The 21,604-nt window shown below is 39.8% G+C and overlaps 3 protein-coding genes across 5 annotated transcripts; 2 read left to right on the forward strand and 1 right to left on the reverse strand.

Annotated features, from left to right (window-relative positions):
- The first annotated feature begins 244 nt into the window (after nucleotides 1-244).
- On the forward strand, nucleotides 245-14,481 carry tmcc1b (transmembrane and coiled-coil domain family 1b). 3 transcript variants are annotated; one of them, XM_063910264.1, is made up of 8 exons: nucleotides 245-323; nucleotides 4,736-4,909; nucleotides 6,976-7,019; nucleotides 7,766-8,543; nucleotides 10,940-11,359; nucleotides 12,140-12,624; nucleotides 12,722-12,857; nucleotides 12,939-14,481. In XM_063910264.1, exons 4-8 carry the CDS (start codon nucleotides 7,941-7,943, stop codon nucleotides 13,251-13,253), a joined length of 1,959 nt encoding a protein of 652 aa, XP_063766334.1. In that variant the 5' UTR covers nucleotides 245-323; nucleotides 4,736-4,909; nucleotides 6,976-7,019; nucleotides 7,766-7,940; the 3' UTR covers nucleotides 13,254-14,481. The 3 variants fall into 3 exon arrangements, with proteins under 3 accessions (XP_063766334.1, XP_063766336.1, XP_063766335.1); XM_063910266.1 differs by having other exon boundaries at nucleotides 10,940-11,278; XM_063910265.1 differs by lacking the exon at nucleotides 245-323 and adding an exon at nucleotides 2,211-2,286.
- A 1,289-nt stretch (nucleotides 14,482-15,770) lies between these two features.
- Nucleotides 15,771-17,434, forward strand: LOC134882218 (transmembrane and coiled-coil domains protein 1-like). Its single transcript, XM_063909828.1, is given in 5 exon segments — nucleotides 15,771-15,822; nucleotides 15,892-16,134; nucleotides 16,137-16,275; nucleotides 16,351-16,486; nucleotides 17,093-17,434. Coding segments are annotated over 5 exon segments (897 nt in total). The 3' UTR covers nucleotides 17,420-17,434.
- Nucleotides 17,435-17,791: 357 nt separating this feature from the next.
- On the reverse strand, nucleotides 17,792-19,194 carry LOC134882513 (protein B4). Its single transcript, XM_063910271.1, has 5 exons — nucleotides 18,981-19,194; nucleotides 18,630-18,886; nucleotides 18,449-18,548; nucleotides 18,326-18,378; nucleotides 17,792-18,197 (listed from the first exon to the last, which is right to left on the reverse strand). The coding sequence occupies exons 1-5, from the start codon at nucleotides 19,060-19,062 to the stop codon at nucleotides 17,850-17,852; spliced, it is 840 nt and encodes a 279-aa protein (XP_063766341.1). The 5' UTR covers nucleotides 19,063-19,194; the 3' UTR covers nucleotides 17,792-17,849.
- Nucleotides 19,195-21,604: the final 2,410 nt, after the last annotated feature.

Here is a 21,604-nt window from a genome sequence, read left to right on the forward strand (position 1 = left end):
AAATGAAGAGAATAGACTATGGGGAATAATTTAATACGTATTTGTGGAAAAAATATATCAAAATTTAATTTATATTCTGATGATGTTTAGGCCAGCAGAGAAGGCCTTGCTGGCCCTGACGGCCCACCACTGCAGAAAGTACATTTGTTTCCAACATTTGAGAAAAATATACGTGTTTGTTTTTTTCTGTGTATATGTATCACGGTGTGTCTGTCTGTCTGCTCAGCTGTTCTGACGTCGAGCACGCTATTTGACGTCACCGCGGGAGTGTTCCACCATCGGGAGAAATGAACGGTCATCAACACAATCCTCTCAGCGCCCATGTAAGTTGAAGCCAGCAAAACACACATTTTTCAACCCGATCTATGAATGAAATGTGTTTCCATATGATGTTATCCGATCTGCACAGGGGTTACGGTTTATTTAGGTTGTTTGTCCAATTGTCGCTGCCCGCCTAGCGAGGTGCCCTGTTGGCTGAAGCTGAGGCGATGTTTTTCAGCTACAGTCTAGCCAGCTTGCTAACTGACAGGCGGTGAGGAGACGCCTGTTTTAGCTACCGGGACAGTCTAGACGGGCGATATTAGGTGTATCGTTACAAGTTAGTGATTACATTATATTGTTTTGGCCTTAAAGGTTTTACTCTTGGAGAAACAACCCATGCCGGAATAATTGATATTTTCACAGCAGTCAGACCTGGATATGTGGAATTTTATTGGCTGCCTCTCTACAAATATGATGTGGTCCTGAGGTAAACACTGTCTTAAATCACCAATGCAAAGAGGAAATAAGCTAATGCCAACCTCTACTGTGTGAACTGTACAACTTAAATACGCCATCATGAAATGCAACACTCAAAGGTGTGATCAAGAAACCTGGTGGGAGTTTTGCGACAGATGGCTAGCCAATACCTCCAATGTAAATTTTCCGGGTGTGTTAGAGCTTTTGACTCCTGCGAAGCCTGTTTTATGAGGGTGTTGTCAAGCAGGACACTATTCTTTTAGATTTATTAAAGGTGGATTTCCTTTTTATCAAATGTTTCAATGTGGGGAATAGATGATAATGGCATGAATGGATGCTTTCATATTTATGACTAGATCCTTATCAAGACTGTGACATTTTACGAGTGCTTCAATAGAATCTGATACAATTTTAGGTGGTTGAGTTTTATTGACAACACATAGTCCACATCTGTGGCTATAAAATGATTGTAGTGAATGAGGATGTAGGAGTATTTAATCTGAACACGTAAACCACAGTTATCTGCTTGATTGTACTAGAAAGCTTGAGTATCACACCACCATCTGATTTATGCATCTAATGCTGGGGGTTGCCATTGATGCAGAATGTTAAAGCGGCTATCACTTTTTGAATTAAAAAAAAAAAAACAACCCAAACTGCTGATTTAATTTATATACCAGATTATGAAGGATTCAGCTGTCAGACACGGGCACAAAATCGGATCACATTAAAATACATTTTACAGGTTATCATTTGTTTCATATTGAAAATGATCATATTTACACCTTAGAAATCAAACATCAATAACAAGCATCAAAAAGAAGAAAACCACACAGAAAGCAGTAGGTCTACAGTCAATATCGAACTGTACATTGTTGATGTAAATTTGAAATGATTTACAAATCATTTATTACATTTGTTCCCAGACTATTTGAGAGGTTTTAGTTGTTAGACCCAGTGGTAGAGATCTGAATATTTTTGAATTTATTTTGGCGTTATGCTACTTTATACTTTACTACATTTTGGAGGCAATTTTGTTCTTTTTACTCCACTACATTTATTTTTACAAAATGAGTTACTAGCTACTTTGCAGGTATGGATTTATAATACAGAATATAAATCAACCAATAAACAACAATAATAATAATAACAATAATAATAATAATAATAATAATAATAATAATAATAATAATAACAGTACACAAATGTAATATATTTAAATCTGATATGGGCCATACTGGAAAATAATATATATATATATTTTTTACTAATTTCATTGTCAATGTTTATGACATGTTTTACTTGAGTACATTTTTTTATGCAGCACTTTCACTTACAACAGAGGACACGTCTTGTTAGACCCCGTTGTAGGTTATCTCTACACCAACTCATAACACCACCCTGCCCCGCCCAGCAGCACCAGGGTGCACCGTATCACAAAACAAACACCCCCCGGTGCACCACGTTAGCATACTGCTAGCTACAAGAGGAGCAGACAAGCCATCAAAACGAGGTCAGCGATGTATCCTGCATTAATCTACTACAACGGTCAGCACCCCTTTTATAATAGGACGACAAACTACATTGATGTTTTGATCAAATCCATCCTAGAGTTGAGTGTTTTAAACTGCAGGCCTACTGACTGGGCTAACGAGTTGCTAACTGTATCCTCCTCTCTTCCCTAGCTAACGTTAAACCGGTGGGCTCAGATTATCTGTCGTGATTTACTCTCTAAAAAAGCTCACTGTTTGCCTACATGATTTACTTTATCACACCATCTGCATTTTAAGTTGTAATAGGCATATAACGTTACGACTTTTGCCCTATATGTAATGACACCGAAAGCACCTGTAACCTTTGAGTAATTGAATTAACCGACCTAAGCCGAGTGGTGATAGTGAGCTCTCTGTTTCTAAAATGAGAGTTTACATAGACTGGAGAAAGCTCAACTTCATTGTTAAGCGAGTTGATGCCATTGTTACTGAGGGGGGTGGTGATGATCTCATCGCATTGCACGTATGACTGCATTCATGCAGAGAGCGATGTTTGTCATAACCAGTGTTAGAGGAAGTCCTCAGATCCTTTACTTAAAAGTTAAAGTACATGTAATATGGCCTTAAAGTACTCCACTGAAAGTAAAAGCCCTGATTTCATTTGACTTAAATACAATTCCTCATTCTGCACAATGACCCATTTCAGAATAGTAAGTACAGATGTATTATCAGACTTCAAGTACTTCAAGTATTAAAAGTAAAAGTATTGAATATTTCACAGTATCATATAATTATGGTTATTCTGTTACCCTGTTTCTATACATGTGAGAGCATTTTAGTGTTGTAGTTTCTCAATGTGAACCAGATTTAAATACTTGAAATACTGTGTAGATTAGTAGTACAGTACTGCATTATAGCATATCAGCATATCATGTGTTTTTATATGCACAAAGTTACCTGAGGGTGTTAAATACATTTAGTGGAGTACCAAGTACAATGATTGCCTCTGAAATGTAATGAAGTGGAAGTATAAAGTAGTATTAATTAATACTCAAGAAAAGTACAAATATGTCAAGAAACTCCTTTAGTAAATGTACTTACGTTCCACCACTGGTTATGACACATTTCTGTGTTTGCCATTTGTTGATTTTAGATTGTCTTGTTGGTTAATTATATCTATATTGGTTTGATAAGAAAGGCAAAGCATTCATTCATGTCCTACAGCTATCCCTATGGGGGGGATTAAGCACCATTAATGAACATTACACACTTCATTGAGCTAAAGCGCCTTGGAGGCCTCTGCTGTACAAAATTCAAACCCATGTTACAACTACAGCCAGCTACATTCATCTTAAAGTAGAGACATTTAACAAAATACCATCACACACTCAATCTCAAAGTGTTACTTAACCCTAACCCAGATCAGGGAAATAGTGTTGGTTCTTTATCTTCTTCAACAATAATGGTATCCTGTGGGATTTTCAATTCTAACCTTAAACAATCCTACCCCTGACCAGCCATTCTAGCCTTTACCTTTTTGTTTTGTTTCTTTCACTTTGCATAGTAACTTAACAACTACATTATTGCTCTCAAAACTGTTATTTTAGTGTAAACTATTAGGGTTAACGGTTGTCTAATTACATATGCATATGCAGACAAATGAGCAGCATGGTTTATTAGGGATCGGTGCGTCGGAGCACTAATGAATGCAACTCCAATATTAACTTACTTATTAACTTTAATAATGATAATAATATCTGGCTTTAGCCTCCTAAATGTTTTTATGTTCACCAGCTAACTGCTAACTTCTGTTCGCTGCCTGCTGCTGCTGAAATGGGCTGATGATGCTTGCTGGTTGGATTTCTGTTCAACTTTATCTGGACTTGCTGTTACTTCTTAGATTTAGGTGCTGATGGTTAGATTATGGATCAAGAAAAACAAGATTTATAGAAACAGTTTTAACCTGTTTATAAAAAAACATGATATTTATTATTTGATATTTATTATTTGATCCCTAATGTATCGTGATACAATATCGTTGGTAACAAGTGGGACATTAAGTTTTTCTAAATAACATTTTATGTGAAGCTCTGACCTTATAAATATATGACAGATAAATTAAAACTTATCATGCTGTTTTTCTGCCCTCATGGTTTACTTTTACTGTTCATTATTGTAACAAATGTATTACATTTTCAGTTAGTAAGTGGAGCTATTAAGTCTTGGATGTCATTTTATACTTAATGCAAAACTGATATGATGAATGTGTAAAATGAGAATAATTTCCCTTTTTAACCTTTTACGTAAAGTAAGTTCAATGTCAATAGTTGACAGTCAGAAGAACGTAATTGAAACAACAATTATTGGGGCCTTTAGTAACAGATTAATTCCTCGGTCTGAAAACATTTCTATGAACCTTACTTGTGTGTCTGTCACCTAAGACACACATTTGTAAAAGACCTTTCTCACACTGTCTTGCCTCTGCCTTGTGTTTTTCTTTGCAGCATGTGATTTTTCTAAATGTCCACGGAAACAGCTGACTAAAGATTTACAGCTATCCCACCAGTTTTCCTTTTGTACGAACTGCCCGGAGGAAGCTGTGCTGGAAATTCTCTTGGATTAAGTCTTTTCCTGTGTTAATAGATCCACACATTCTCTGCTGATGACCACACCTGAAGGTATGTTTAACTGCACTTAGACTTGTGTTAGTGTTGTGTATTTCTATCACGTAATCTCATTGTTTTTTACAGATCTTTTCAGACCAATACTGTTATCACCATTCCTAAATCAATAAACACTAATCTCCAACGTATCTTAATGCAATAAATAGTGTAGCAATGCCCACTAAAGGAAGACATTATCTACTATAAATTGCAGTGTTCAAGGTCCCCTGAAAATATGCCACCAGTTATAGAAAATGAAAACGAAAATGAAGTCCAATGCACATGAGTTTCTGAATGTATTTGATTTTTATCACCTCTTTTTTAAATTCAATATAAAGATAAATTAATTGGCTTTATTTTGTAAGCACAATCTGAAACCAATGAGAGGAGCCAAGGTGGTAAATGCAGATCTAGGAATAATGTAAAGCATGTACGCATAAGCTGCTTCGAGGTTGTACTGGTACTTTCTGTCCATCTGCAGAGATTATTCTATAACGCCACTAAAAGCTTAGATGCTGCTGGACATGCACTACACTCTTAAAATGGTGTGACCTTGGAGCCCTGCATGTAGAAAGAGAGTGACAGACGAATGTTGGCTGACCCACTTTGAAGAGAACACTTTGCCCTTAGCCTCGAGGAGTCGGACGTCAATGTATTTTTACTGTAGATGAGGGATTTAGTTCCTGTCTCTGTGGAATGTCTGCTCCTATGTCTTGTAATTAATTTCTACTGCAATCATTTGCACTGAATCCTTGATTGGATTTGTCCATGATAGGTGATTAAGGATCAGCAGAAGCAGCCATAACACCTGCTCTCAGGAGTGTAGACACCTTTGATTTAACACTTAATGTGTAACATAAATCCCTTGTGGTTTGTTAATGTTAACTTGTGTGTTAAGTGAATGCAGTCTACAGAAGTCGGTTATTACTTAAAGTATTGCCCTTAGTCTGAGCCGCAGAAATGGAAGCTTGATGCAAACATTATATTGTTGCTTGTATTTCTAATGGGTAATGAGTGCAAACATTCACATGAATTTAAAACCAAAACCTTTTCATTATTATATTATTCCCTACCACCTACCTTTTCTTATCCAACACTGCAGATCTAACAGCAGGAGCAGCAGTAATGAGTCACTGTTTCACTAATGGAGCATTTCATAGGGTTGTTGTGTTAGATTTGGCTGCTGGCTGGTTAGGTGATACTTTGAATCTCTGCTGACTTGTGAAATCATTTTAGGCTTTGGTTTTTTAAAGAAATATGTTTCCCACTTTGTCTTGTAAAACGACTTTGAAGACTCAAGTAAGGTAATGATATAAAAAAAGACAAGATAGACTTAATTGATCCCAAATGTGGAAATATTTTTGGAACAGATAATAAAAATAATCTTTTTATAGGCGGTTGCATGTGGATTTTTTAGACTTAACTTCTGTATTTCCCAAATAATTGGTACATCTAATTTTTATTTATGCTTAACGCTTTAATGGACCAAACAAATGGAAAGTCCGGTGTTATGTCACAATTTACATTTTCAAGATTGTCTCTACTTTTCTCTACATTTTCTGCAAAACAATCAATATTTATATTAAAAGATAGCATGCACATTAGTTGGCCTGCGGGGAGAAAGTATGACAGAAGCTCTCTCTCAGGCTAAAGTCCCCCCCCCCCACTGTACATGCTACAGATGACTCTTGCTGTGGCAGTTCCTGATTCGTGTTCATGCCATGTCTCGATGTTGTTTACATGCAGAAATATTACTATAACTTGAACAGTGTTTATAATTGCTGTCATGATAATGTTGTCTTATGCTTACAATAGTTGCCGTTAAAATGTAACAAGGTTCATCAAGCATCAATTTACTGCTGACTCTTAAGAATTAAACGAAGGCCCATTAGGTCCTTGAAAATGTCACGTCAGCATATTAGAAGCTTTTAAGTCTCTCATCTGGTGCAGGAACCGTTTACACGTCCATAACATATTATAGTATCGATTAAAATTGTGTGATGCTACAGTATGCCTATTTTTAATAGTTTATTTGGGGCATATTTTTTAGGTTTTCTCTGCTTCTGTTTCTGTTCATTTAGCCGATCCTGCGCTGTGAGTCAGTAGAGGAGAAGCTGGGCTCATGGTAAGCTTTCTGTCACTGTTATTTCACCTCCTCTTATTTCATGTTGGTAAATCAAAAGCTGTTATATAATCTGGCATCTGACGGCCAAAGTCTTGGAATGGTCCTTTACATTGCAGGATTTAGCATTGTTGAGAAATGAGAGTCAAAGAGGAGACCTCCGTGAATCACATGAGTCAGTTGAGAGTTTAATCATAATCACTGTCTGTTCAGAATTTAATTTACGTTTTCACACTGTAGTCTCTTTTTTTAGCATCATTTAAGCACTTTCAATTATGTTGATTATACATTTCTACAATGAATTCTTTCTGAAATGTAATTAATAAACTATCATTAGGGCTTTTGTGGCATTAGGCTTGAATTCCCATTGATAAACAATCAGCATCAACCTTCCGCATGTGCAGTTAAACTTACTTTGACATTTCAGAAACTGTTCTCAAAGCTTATTTATTTTGTAGACTTTGTGTGTTTGCATTGCTGGGTTGGCTCTGTCAGACATGCCACATGCTAGAATGAAATGGATACCTTCTGTTTTCATTCAGCAGAGAGAAAAAATAAAGCTTTTTCAATCTTGAATTGTTTGCATAAAGATCAATTTGGACTAAATGAACAAAGACCTTCTTATGTTTGAAGTGGACATGTCTGCGTCAACCCAGTGTATGTTGCTTGTTGTTTTATATTCTTCTGCTTATTATGTTCCTCATTCACTGCTGCATGTCATAATTCATTTTATTTTCCTTTTGTGGTAGACAAGCATGACATTGAGCCAAGCAACAGATGCATGTCCACTCAAAAGGCCCAACTGAGCACCATCCTCCCTGCTCCCCGGGTTTCAACCAGTCGCTCAGAGGGGGGGTGTCCACGGGGCGCAGCTAGTCCCCTGCACCCCCAGGTAGCATCTCACTGTGAAGCTGGAGGTCTCTGATGGATCAGGGTAGTAGTGAGCAGAGTCCAGAGGAGCCGGACACAGGAGGCCGAGCGGAGCTGGAAGGCGGCAGGAGGGCGTCGGAGTCAGAGCATGGTTTGTCCAAAATCACCCATAATGCCCGGGAGAACATGGGAGCGTTGGGCCATGGCCTGAAGCAGTTATTCCAGCCACAGCGCCGACGCTCCTCCGTTTCCCCACATGACTCCGCCTCGTCCTGCACAGGCGCCCCTCCCTCCGATCCCACTGATGTAGGGTCAGAGGGAGGGGAAGCTTTGGCCTCCTCGCCCCTCCTTTTGGATTCTGACAACCCTGCTGCTTCCGCCCATCCCGCAGCTCTGAGCCGTGTTCTGCAGCAGATCCGAGGTGCTCCCCCAATAATGAAGCGAGGCACCAGCCTGCAGAGCCGCCGCAGCAAGGTGGGGGGCACTGGGGATCCTCCCCAAAAAGGTAGCCCACAGATCCACCGGCGCAGCACCCATGAAGCCCTGCTGCAGGCTGGACGCCCACGCTCCTCCTCGACCACAGATACACCCAGCAGCCCAGCTCTGGCTGACATGCTGCTCACCTCTGGGTACCACTCAACTGAGGAGCCTGACAAGGTGAGTGTCTCAGTCCCGTCAAGAGGTCCAGGCGACAAATGAAACTGTGGTCATGAACAGTACATTATTTTCAGAGTAGGAAGATATTTCTGTCATATAAAAGTTATGCACTGGGAGGTTTGTGGTAAAGGTTATACCTGCAGTTGAGTAAAGGAGAAAACTAAAAATGGCTTGCCTCTTCATCTGTGGTATAATTTAGTCAATTATGAACAAACATGATACACACTTCTATCAAAGTAACCTGAACTTTTAAGAGTTTTCTCCAATATATGTCACAGAAAAACGGCATGCTCCTTGCTAATATACTGTATGTCCTGCTGAAACTAGCAAAGCTTGATGGAAATAAGTTTTAAAATTCAGAACCTGTTTCAGAAAAGTGTTAACAATAACAAAAACTAAGTAGTTCTTCAAATGTATGCATTATTCAGTGTCATAAAACATGTCATACCTTAAACACTGACAATATCAATCCATATACACATATTCAGTGTGTGCAAAAAAACATATTCAGATTCATAAATCTTTGTTTTTCTCATAAAATGTCTCCAAGAATTGAATTAAATCCTAAAGATGCTGTGTTCTTATAAAAGAAGGCGTTAGGACAAAAATAACTCTGATGTATATTGTAATACATGACACTCACAGGTCATGGGGAAATTAGCTGTAAAATAAAAGGTCATGCACTGAAACCTCGGCAAGAATGTCAAATTTAAGTGAATCGTGCAAACCTAAGACTGTTAATGGTGTAGATGTGCCGGGAAGAACTGGTGGATGGGGAGATGAGCTGTCAGCGGTGAAAGGTCACAGATTGCCTTGGAGTTGTTGGGGACTATGTGCTCTAAGCCTTTCTAAATTTAGTCTGTTGCTTTCTCTTGAGTGTCCTTCAGGTCAGGGGAGGCTTGTAGGGATCGTGTGCAAACTCAACAAACTCAAACGTGTGGGATGATTGTTTTTTTATTGAATGTTGATAGAAATCTGGGAATACTTAATCAGTATCTTTTTTCCACTGTAAAAGAGTGTGAAATAAGGGCTTTCACACAATTGATTAAGACAAAAAGAAATAATATAAAGGCCACTTTTTTTAACCTTACGTTGTATTTATAGCAGACGATCAGAGGCGTTCAGAAGGCAGCAGTATGACAGGAGTGTCTCTGGGATGACAAATCGGTATGAAGCAGACGTCGTAAAAAGAGGTCATGCCACACTGTTTTGCAGCTCAGGCATCTCACTGGAAGCATGACTAAGTTTATCAACAGATGTCTTAAACAAGATAGAATCACTTTAATCCCTGTGTTTCTGTTCATCTTAAATAACTTATGCCAATAATTTGTTATTTGACAATCCTCTGCCTTGTTAGAACTCAAGTTGTGTCCATGTTGCTTTGCCATCCTGTTCTGCAGCCCTTTAAACAAACACAAACTAAACCTCAATTACTCAAGAAGCTTTACATTTGCACTGCATAATTGTTTGTATTAATTAGTCTATGCATTTTTGTTCAAATACAGGATTCTAGCTAATAAATGATAGGTAAATGTCGGCATATAAACAAATTAAAGTTAAGACACTGGAAACATATTTATTTGTCGCATTTTCTAACCCATTCTGTCAATGTAAAACTTAACGAACGCTTCCTGTACTGTACAATGTCTAGCTTTATGGTAAACACTCAAGCTGTTTCACACATTTCTTTAAATGTAGTTCAAAGTACAAGGAACACAGCAGCTGGCATATTTCTAATGCGTGCTGAAAGCTCTTATGATGGGTACAAGTTAGTTTGTGTTGATTACAAAGATTGATATTTACCTCTCCTCTTGTTGCCCCAGTTTAAGCCTGGAGGTTCTCATTACTATGTGTGGCTTTGCATTAGGCCCCCTATCTGTGCTTGCCTTTTTTACTTAATTACCAGCTTAATAAACTCCTGTGGGGTACAATTAAAATCAATGTCACGATTTAAATCCTCAGTTAACTTGGCCTATTTTCAACAGTGCCTGCTTCTTTTGGAGCCGTGAGGTCACAAAAGGGAACTTTTGTTTTACTGGCGCCATCTGCTGTTGTGAATATGTAGTGACAGATATAGGTGTAAATTCACTGCAGGGTTTTCAAAGGTTGGTTTTCAAAAACAACTACTGACTTCTTTTAAAGCCAATACTTCTCTTTAGATACTGTTAGAGTTTACAATAAACAGCACTTTTTGAACCAGAGGGACACGCTATCGTAGACACTTAATAAAATATTGTTACTTAGTATTGTCAGCATTATAACGCCCCTTCCTTGCAAACTAATACTTGATAAAGAAACATCAAGACGAACAGTGATTTAATGTTTTGTCTCAATGAACTTTATCAAAATCACTTTCTTCATATTTGTACCTTCTCCTGTTTGTTTTTTTTGTACAGCTGGATCGTTATGATGGATCAGGCCCTGCTGTGTCACCCAATGCCCTCCCCTACGGTGCAGACGGGTATGATGTAGTGGACTGTACCCCAGACCCCCAGCGAACTAAGCAGGCTATTGCCCAACTACAACAGAAGATCCTCAAACTCACAGAACAAATCAAAATTGAACAAACTGCACGTGATGACAACGTGGCAGAATACCTGAAACTTGCCAATAATGCGGACAAACAGCAGAGTGCACGCATCAAACAGGTGTTTGAGAAGAAGAACCAAAAGTCGGCTCAGACTATCCAGCAGCTGCAGAGGAAACTGGAGCATTACCACCGAAAGCTCCGAGAGGTAGAGCACAATGGAATCCCTCGCCAGCCCAAAGATGTTTTCCGAGACATGCACCAGGGGCTCAAAGATGTTGGAGCCAAGGTGTGTGCTTTCCTGGTGCCTTCAGTGATGTTTTGGTGGTTTCAAATCCCACTTTCTGGAATATTTAAAGGCTTAATTGTCATTTTACTGACAAAAAGTAATCCTCAACTTTTTTTTTCCCTATTTTTTCCCTTAATTTGTCTAAAAAAGTGTAAAATCTATCATCTAAATTTTGATTAAGTAAATGTAAAGGGGCCAAGAAAGCAGACAACTTGCTATAGAGAATAAATGGAGTCGTAGTTGTAGGATAGATCATTTATAATGGATGAATTCTATTTGAATATGGTTTTACTGGCACACAAAGTCAAATGTCGGTTCAGCAGTTCAGTAGTCATGTACGAGGTGGATGCCTTGCTAGGAGCAGAAATCTGAATTGGTTCCTCATTTGTTTTAGTTTAAGATATGAAATGAATAGCAACTAGTTTATGGCGTCAAAACGTAAATAGGAGATCGTCATGTAGAGAATGTTTTTGCTACTTAAACTACACAAACACACAAGCAGTGGTTGGACATTTTCAAAATATCCCAAGAAGTAAACCTCCGTAGTGTATAATTACCTGTTCCTCTAGCGATTTAGCAGGACCCCTTAAATTAAAAGGTTTGTCACTATCTCTGCAGGATTTTACAATGTGCTAGGTAAATGAAACCCATACCTGTGTGTTAAATGATGAATGCAAATGTCTTTCAAGCTCTGTGATAATTATTTTGTCACATCATTTTGAAAATATTGCAATGGATCCTCCACACAGACCAGTACTGACCAAAACTTGCTCATTACAGGTAACAGGGGGCCTTTCCAGTTTCTCTCAAGCCACTCATTCTGCAGCTGGAGCTGTGGTGTCCAAGCCGAGAGAAATCGCCTCCCTCATCCGCAACAAGTTTGGCAGTGCTGATAACATCGCAGGCATGAAAGACTCCTTGGATGAAACCCAGGGAGAAGATGGTGTGGGCCCTGGGGGAACAAGGAACCTTGGGACAGGACATTTGCAGAACAGCCCAAAGTATGGCAGTGACGATGACTGTTCTAGTGCTACTTCTGGCTCTGCAGGAGCCAACAGTGCAACTGGAGCTCCTGGAGGCCCGCCTAGCTCCAAGGGCAACACCCTTGATCATGTTCAGGCCTCAGGCTTTGATGCTATTCTCCATGAGATCCAAGAGCTTAGAGAAAACCAAGGTCGACTGGAGGAGTCATTTGAAAACTTAAAAGCCCATTATCAGCGTGACTACACAATGATCATGGAGGCCCTGCAAGAGGAACGATACAGGTATCATTGCATAGCTGATACACTCTAGTATAGTCTGTGTGTGGGTAGAAAGAAACATAACCATTTCCCATTTGCTGTTGTTGTCACTAACTTGCAGGTGTGAACGTTTAGAAGAACAGCTGAATGACTTAACAGAACTCCACCAGAATGAAATTCTGAACCTAAAGCAGGAGCTAGCCAGCATGGAGGAGAAGATTGCTTACCAGTCTTATGAAAGAGCGAGGGATATTCAGGTAAGCTTCCCCAAAATATACTTGATGTTTCTGCTTAGTCATCAGAGCTACTCCACTCACAGTTTTGTCTCTGACCTGTAGGAGGCGCTGGAGGCCTGTCAGACCCGTATTTCCAAGATGGAGCTGCAGCAGCAGCAACAGCAGGTGGTGCAGCTTGAGGGTTTGGAGAACGCCACAGCACGGACTCTTCTTGGAAAACTAATCAATGTACTGCTGGCTGTCATGGCAGTCCTTTTGGTGTTTGTCTCCACAGTGGCTAACTGTGTCGTCCCATTAATGAAAACACGCAGCCGCACGCTTTCTACACTGCTCCTCGTTATCCTCCTTGCATTCCTCTGGAGGCACTGGGATGCCTTTTCAGAGTATCTGAATCACTTTCTTCTGCACCCCAGATGACCTACTTGAAGAGGCTAATTAGCTAATGAAGGACAGAGGTTTTGAGGCTGTTGTCTAAAAGGAGGACAATGACCCATACATGGAGGTTAATCTCTATAGTCCTTCCTTTTTTTCTTCCTCTTCAGCAGCTTCTCAAAATGCTCAGGAGGGTTGGATCAGAGGTTTGTCACTTTATTGTTTTCTGAAATGTGTTTTGAGAAGAATGAAACAGAGAATAAGAGCAGAAAAGGATGGATGTTTGATATAGAATTTCTATCTTTAGTGCAATTGTGTCACAAGCACATAGTCTGAGTGAATAGGGCATAGTTGAAGGAGGGGCTGGGAAAACTGCACACTTTTTTTCTCTTCTGAGTGAATTTGTTTACATGTGGAAAACTTTGCATTGTTTCCCCACAGAAGAAATTGTAATTCAGATTTGTATTACTTTTGAGCTGATTCAAGTGGTATTGTTTGAAGTCACTGCTATTTTTAAAACGGCTGATTAATGGCTTTTTATTTTCTTTTGACTGTAATGAGCTTACTGTTTTGCTGATTTAGTTGTCCATACTCTTTTTTAAGTATCTCACTTCTAAACTTGCCTCTTTGGTTTTTCAGTCGACTCCTTCTTCCCCCTTTACTCAAACATTTAAAATTTCAGCTTGTATGACCAACTCTTCCTCTTCCTGCTCACTACCCTGAAGAATGGAAGGCTTGTGCATCAGCTACTTTGCTCTGGAATCAAGACTTGTCACTGGAAGAAATAATAGTGGATTATCAACTTGTTTTTTTATGGATTTGTGAAGTCAACAACACTGGTTTTGCCACAACCAGGATATTAATATCAAAGACGTTAAGTTTGGAGTCGCAGTCCCCGCTGGAGCATACTAGCCTGGTGGCTTTTCCAATGCAGAAGAATAGTCTATGAACTGAATCAACATACTTGAAGAGCGGTTAAAGTGCTCAAAGACTCAGTGCTTCCGTACTGTTTATATTAGTGACAATGAAATAGTAATACTTTTTAGTTGATTTTTTATTTTTTAAAGACAAATAAATTTGCTGTTTTAAAGGGTGAAATTGAACATTCAACTTCTAAATGTCCTCAATGTCATGACTGTTCTAAATTGAACATCACACATTACACCTCAAAAAGCCTTTTGTTGGAGTCCTTGGTTCACTTGGTTGCCATGTGTTTGGAATATACTGTACTATATTCATGTTTATACGGTTCTTATAAACAGTCACATCATGGGTCAGTGTGAACCTTTAATTCCTAGCACACTAATTATCCCCCCTGAAATGTAGCAAACATTTTCATTAAACAGGATTGATTGGACTTTTTTCACCCTTTTGGTTGATACATTATCCTACATTTTTTGCTGTCTTTCTTGCTGAAAAGGGTTAAAAACCCAGTATTTAAAATATGACATATTTACATGGAAACCAGTAAAAGCTAAGTTCTATTACATTTTATTTATATTAATGTTGGCTGCATTATATTAAGAAAGTGTCAAGAGTAGTGTATTGGAAGAATGAAATAGCCTACTGGGCCACTTAAAGAACTTAAGCCATCACGGTTTTTAATCACACTTGTTCTTTTCCGACATTGACGGTATGATCTGCACTCAATTTGGCCTTTTTTTCAGGTTCTACAAAGCTAACTCCAGAAACTAACAATGTAAGTGTTGCACTAGTAGGGTCAGTTGTATGTATGATTGACAGAACCACATAGACTTAAATTAGCATTTGAATGAAACGACGACTTTCTCTGTACTTTACGTTGCTAAGCAACCTGCATATCTGACAGCGGACGGGACGCTCTCGTAGCTACGTTAGTTAAACTGCTAACAGTAGTTTATCTTAAGACCTTCGTGTTGTTTACTTGTTTAGCTAACTTTAACATTCATTATCATTTTCACGCAATTGTTAGATTATATGCCGAGCAGGTTCAGAACAGCGGTATGCTGTTTACCCAAATTGGCTAAGCTAGTAGATAAGCTAACGTTACGTCTGGCCTGCTTGGTTGGAAGTCTTGACATTTCAAGAAGGTAAGCAGTTACCAATATAACTTAATTTAACTCAGTTTAACCACAACACAAAAATCGTATCCTCTGACCAAATCTATACGTATGTAACCATGCAGATTTTAAGACTAATTGCACGTTTTGGGGTTTCTCTTTATCTGGCTCCATCTCAACTTCGCTGATATTAATGGCCTTTTACAGATACAAATCAATGAAAAGCACCCCTCAAGACAACAGGTGCACTATTGAGCCTGAAAGACCATGAGTCTAATTGTGTGCTTTCTACTATTTTTGTTGCTACACACAGGCATTGTGTGAACCGCTGTTATGCGTGAAAGGGTCCCATGTTAATACATTTTTATTTAACTAACCAATCCAGGTATACTGGATTAATGGGTCACGATACATACTTAAACCAGTGACTCATCAAATTCTCCCTCTAAAAAAATAATCTGACTATGCTATTGTAATATGAAAATACACACTATGGCTTTTTGCATAATCAAACAAAGGAAACATGGTTAAGTGGCCTGAGGAGTTGCGTATTAATCTGATCATGCCAATTGCAGGTGACAGAAAGTCTCTCCAGCTTCTCTAGCTACTTGATCTTCAGTTGGAGCTTTGGTGTCCAAGCTGAGCCAAGTCTCCCCCTTGTCTGCGGAAGTTGGGCAGCACTGATAATATTGCAGCCCTGAAAAACTTGGAAGAAACCCAGGGAGATGAGGGTGTTGGCCCTTGGGGAACGAGTGTCCTTAAGACAGGGCAGTTGCAGCCCATATTGGATCAAGGCACTGATGATGGCTGTTTTGCTACATCAGACTCAGGAGCCCATGAAATACCCTTTAGCTCCAGGGAAACTACTCCTGACCATGCCCAGGCCCCCGACTTGATAATATACTCCAGGAGATCCAGGAGCTCTGGGAAAACAAAGACCAGATTGAGCAAAGCTTTGAAAACTTAAAAAAACACCACCAAAAAGAATACACTGCAATTGAGGAGGCCCTACAAGAGGAGCGATACAGGTAGGACATGTTTAATGTGAGCTAAACCTATCCCCTGTTTGTGTTTCATATACTGTTGCCATTACTTTTTTGCAGGAGTGAACGTTTAGAAGAACGGCTCAATGACTTGATAGAACTGCACCAGAGTGAAATCTTAAACTTGAAAGAGGAACTAGCAAGCATGGAAGGGAAGCCTGTCTTTCAGTCTAACAAAGAAGCAACAGATCTTCATGTAAGCTAAAGCTTCACAAGCAAAAGTATTTTTCACAGCAGACGTTTTTACTGCATAGCAAGAAAAGCACAGGGGTCTTTGATGTTATATCAGTGTTGCATTGCCATAAGGCAGTTTATTAATGTATCATTTCACTTATGAAAACCCATACTAGCCTGTGCTTTTCCTGCTGGGACCAATGGTTAACAGTAAGAGGGGAATGTAGGCTACTTCCCTTATGGGCCCCAGAAACTCATGGAACCTGAAAGCTCACTTGGTTCCACGGTAGTGTAGTTTAAAATGTGCTCAGGAAAATGCACCACTGAGAAAAGTGCATTTCTTCATTACAGATTCTCATTCTCAGATTTAGTATTTATATACATTTTTTGTAATGTTCAATATTCCTAAATTAAAGTGTTAAGGCATATTACCACACAGCTCATCTTTTTCAGTATCGAAAAAAAAAAAAAGTTAAAGAAAAGGGTATTTACTGACAGGGACATGTGCCCTGAGCTGTCACAAATCAAAATAGAGTGAATGGAAAGGATCCATTTATGAAACAATCTTTTCCAATTCCTTTGATTTTTCATTCGAGCACCTTCACTCAGTTTGGTCTCTCCCATGTAGGAGTCGCTGGAGGCCTGCCAGACTCGTCTGTTCAAGGTAGAGCAGCAGCAGCTGCAGGCAGTGCAGCTTGATGGTTTGGAGAAGGCCACAGCACGGACTGTTCCCGGAAAATGTATCAATGTGCTGCTGGCTGTTATGGCAGCCATTTTGGTCTTTGTGTCCACAGTGGCTAACTGTATTATGTTCTTGATAACATGCAGCAGGATGCTTTTCACAGTGCTTTTTGTAGTCTTTTTTGTCTTGCTGTTGAGGTACTGGAATACCATTTTAGACTATCCAAAATACTTTTTCTGCACTCCCGCAGAGCCAGAGAAAGGATTCAAATAAAACATATTGACTTGAGTAGTACTTTAGCATCTTTTCAAGAATCTAATGGAAGCTGTAGGCTGCTTGAGCATTAAAAAGGTCACATTTCTCATGGTGCAACACAAAGTAAGTAAAGTCAAGTTTAATAAATATTTAGTGTCACAGAAGTAGAGAGTGTTGCCCGTTGTAAAGCCCAATTTTAATTCCTCTAACAATACAGGTTTCTGGGTCGTGAAATAACTTTGCGGCTCATCACCTGTAGCATTATGTGCTGCTGTGGTTGAAGGATACGTTTGAAGCAAACACTAGTTCTACTTAAAGCTCCAGTATACCCTTATATAAGCAAAAGGAGACATGCTTCAAATGCAGAGCATTTAGAAATGAGACAATAAATCCCAAAATAAGATTTTATTGCAAAACAATCAGTATAAAACATCAGTTATTTATTAATTTACTCTGCAGTCTTCTTTCCTCGTTTCCCAGTCGCCTTAGCAGCAGGAGCGTCACTCCCTGCTTTAGCAGCCTTGCTCTGAGACACCTTTCCTGCCTTTGTCTCCTTAGTGGCCTTTGTTCCCTTGGTGGCCTTTGTTCCCTTGGTGGCCTTTGTTCCCTTGGTGGCCTTTGTTCCCTTGGTGGCCTTCGTTTCCTTTTTAGTAGCTTTTGCAGAGTCAGAAGGTTCCTTGTCATCCTCCTTTTCTGCAGCTTTTTTAGCTTTTGGCATCTTTGCGGGAGCAGCCTTAGATGTAGTTTCAGCAGGAATCTCTTTTTCCTTCTTGGACTTTTTGGGTGGCATGGACTCCTAAAAGTGGGTAATGAAAAATGTCAGACAACTGTAGCATTAATTATATATCCAAAAGATTGTGAATACATAATTGACGGTCTTTACATTCGTGAATAAAAAAACATTTCCCCAAAACATTGCCTCACCTCATCGTGTGACTTGGCCTCTTCAGCGGCAGAATCTTTCTTTTTGGTGGCACCTTAAAAAAGTTAAAAAATTTAAACAAGTGTTTGAGGTTAAATAGAGTGCTTTTCCGGTTTTATTCATACCTGCTTTTTTAGGCTTCTTGGCCCCATCCTTGGCTGCTTTAGACACATTAGGATCCACATTCTCAGCTTTTTGCTTTGCCTCCTTGGTTTTCGGTGCAATCTGCATACAACACACAAAAAAAGTCCCGATTACAGACGTTATCTGACAGTCTTTGATGAAGCTGTACACTGGACATCTTACCCTAAATCTTCCCAGAAGGCCAGTAGAGACATTGGAGTTGTGAGGCCGCATCACCGTGCCAGTCTCGAGTCCTTTTTTTAGGGCTCCGCGGATGTAGTACTTCAACCTTACCAGGTCTACTGACGGGTATTTTTCTTTAATATAACTCTGTATCGCATGGGACGAAACCCCTTTGCGCGAGTCCAACTCTTTAAGTGCTTCTTTCACCATGATCGCTGTGGATGGATGAGCTGCAAGCTTGCGCAGCGTCGCAGCGACTAGAAGACAAATGAGCCATTTAGAATATAAACATTGACGAAAAAGCCAACTTGCTAAACTGTGTCACATAGTTTAAATGAAAAACTAGAAGACCTGAAACGTTCTTATCATTCGGGGCATCACTGGAGGAAGGCGTAGGGTCAGCAGAGACTGCTGCTGACTTTTTAGGAGGCATTACTGAGAATTCAATAAAAAAGCAAAACAAGACAATAAAAATCAGCACGCTACGTGCAGTCTAAAAGTATGCTACACCTGCCTGTCTAGCACGCCTCTGTCTTTATGCAGCTGAGTTACTTCCGGTGAAATGAGCCCAGGTGAGTCCCATCAGCAACAGGTGTGATTCATTAGGCTTCGTTCGATACGCCTGCAGCAGAGCCGTTTCTTCCTATATGCGGACAATGCGGATGCATAGGGCCCCCACAGCCACTAGGGGGCCCCCAAACTGAATGTTCAGCCTCAATATATTTGGGGAGAATTAAAATAAGCCGTCTTTATTTGTAGAAAGCCAAGCCCCCTCATGTGTTCAGTGAAGCATTATATGCTTAAACATCAAAGGAAGAAGGATATAAACAAAACTAAACTGCAATGATAGCGAATCTGTGGCTTGTGTTTGTTGGGTAAACAAGTCCCAATCATTGTTGGGCTGTCACGCAATGAATGACGTCTGCCGACAGGTATGATGGGATGACTGACAGCCGCACGGCACGTCAGGGAGGAGAATAACGATAGAGTAGTGAGCGTAATGGGATAATAATGGCATCCAAACGGACATATCCCACTGATTCAGAAAAAAAGGAACATTTTTAAAGCTGAAGAAGAAAAACGCTCACAGGAGAATAAGGGTAGGACAGTTGTTCATGATGTACTTCTGGGGTGGACGGAGTAGCTGGAGTAGCTTTAATGTTATGAGCAAGTTTTGTACTTTTGGTCAGTGGGTCATGCTAGCATCAGCCTAATTGATAAGAGCTAGCTGGTTAGGATTGTTTGTGTGCAAATAAATCCAGCTTGATACAGGTTTTGCTTTACGAAAGGGCTAAAATAAAATGGACGTGAATGTGAATGGACTGTGCTGTTGGAGTGATTGACAGAAGTGACACCTGCAATGTTGTCTTGACAGAGATAGAATCGGAGGATGAAACCCTCTTTATTAGTCACATACATGCACACAGCAGAGCACACACCGTGAAATGTGTCCTCTGCATTTAACAAATCCTAGTACTAGGAGCAGTGGGCAGCTATTGTGCAGCGCCCGGGTAGTGGGGAACAAAGCCTTAGTTAGTCAGCGAACTCTTTCCTTGTTGGACTTCTTGGGGCATTCTAAAAGTGTATGAAAATGTGCCTGTGCATTATTATATCCATTGTGTATACCTAATTGAGAGTCGTAATTGGAAAAAAAAACTTCCAAGAAATTGCCACCTATGTTGGATCTGCCTTTAGCGCAGAACTTTCTTTATTGGGGATAAAATTGTTAAAATAATTTAAATGTTGGTTACAAAAGTGCAATGATTTCGGCTTTCACAACCTGTTAAGGCTCTTGCATCTTGCTGTTAAGAGCCCTTGGTCCATTCTCACTCTTATTGTTATGCCACCTTTTTATCGGTGATTCATACAAAACAAAAATCCTGATTCACAACCTCAATGACAGTCATTACTCGATGAACTCCACTATGGCCAATCTACCTAAATCTGTCCCAAAGGACCAGAGAGACATTGATTGTAGAGCCTGCACCAGCTGGAAAACGTGACATCTGCATATTGTTTAGGGCTTCGCGTGTAGTATCAACTTACAGTCTATGAGGGCAATTTTTTTTAAAACTGAAGCATGGGACAAACCCTTGCGCGAGTCAACTCTTAGTGCTTCTTTCACCGATCGCTGGGAGATGAGCTGCAAGCTTGCGCAGGTCGCAGCGACTAAAGACAAATGGAGCCATTGAATATAACATTGAGAAAGCTTGCTAAACTGTGTCACAGTAATGACAACTAGAAGACCTGAAACGTTCTTATCATTCGGGCATCCTGGAGAGGCGTAGGTCAGAAGACGCTGCGACTTTTTAGAGGCATTACTGAGATTCAATAAAAAGCAACGACAATAAAATCACACTACGTGCAGTCAAAGTATCTAACCTGCCTGTTCCAGACGCCTCTGTCTTTATGCGCTGAGTTACTTCGGTGATACCCAGGTGGTCCCAGTCATGAACAGTGGATTCTAAGGCTCTTCGATAGCCTGCACAGCCGTTTCTTCTATATCGACAAGCGGATGCAAGGGCCCCCACAGCCACTAGGGGGCCCCCAAACTGAATGTTCAGCCTCAATATATTTGGGGAGAATTAAAATAAGCCGTCTTTATTTGTAGAAAGCCAAGCCCCCTCATGTGTTCAGTGAAGCATTATATGCTTAAACATCAAAGGAAGGATATAAACAAAACTAAACTGCAATGATAGCAAATCTGTGGCTTGTGTTTGTTGGGTAAACAAGTCCCAATCATTGTTGGGCTGTCACGCAATGAATGACGTCTGCCGACAGGTATGATGGGATGACTGACAGCCGCACGGCACGTCAGGGAGGAGAATAACGATAGAGTAGTGAGCGTAATGGGATAATAATGGCATCCAAACGGACATATCCCTCTGATTCAGAAAAAAAGGAAAATGTTTAAAGCTGAAGAAGAAAAACGCTCACAGGAGAATAAGGGTAGGACAGTTGTTCATGATGTACTT

This window comes from Eleginops maclovinus, chromosome 20, assembly GCF_036324505.1.
Source record: "Eleginops maclovinus isolate JMC-PN-2008 ecotype Puerto Natales chromosome 20, JC_Emac_rtc_rv5, whole genome shotgun sequence".
NCBI lineage: Eukaryota > Metazoa > Chordata > Actinopteri > Perciformes > Eleginopidae > Eleginops > Eleginops maclovinus.

What these genes read in the sequence shown, in the direction of transcription:
- tmcc1b (XM_063910264.1), top strand. Translation starts at nt 7,941, where the DNA reads ATGGATCAGGGTAGTAGTGAGCAGAGTCCAGAGGAGCCGGACACAGGA. An exon ending in TCAAAGATGTTGGAGCCAAG is followed by an intron (nt 11,360 to 12,139) that starts GTGTGTGCTTTC and finishes TGCTCATTACAG; the next exon opens with GTAACAGGGGGCCTTTCCAG. An exon ending in AAAGAGCGAGGGATATTCAG is followed by an intron (nt 12,858 to 12,938) that starts GTAAGCTTCCCC and finishes TCTGACCTGTAG; the next exon opens with GAGGCGCTGGAGGCCTGTCA.
- LOC134882513 (XM_063910271.1), bottom strand. Translation starts at nt 19,062, where the DNA reads ATGCCTCCTAAAAAGTCAGCAGCAGTCTCTGCTGACCCTACGCCTTCC. An exon ending in CAAGAAGCCTAAAAAAGCAG is followed by an intron (nt 18,379 to 18,448) that starts GTATGAATAAAA and finishes AACTTTTTTAAG; the next exon opens with GTGCCACCAAAAAGAAAGAT. An exon ending in AGGCCAAGTCACACGATGAG is followed by an intron (nt 18,198 to 18,325) that starts GTGAGGCAATGT and finishes ACCCACTTTTAG; the next exon opens with GAGTCCATGCCACCCAAAAA.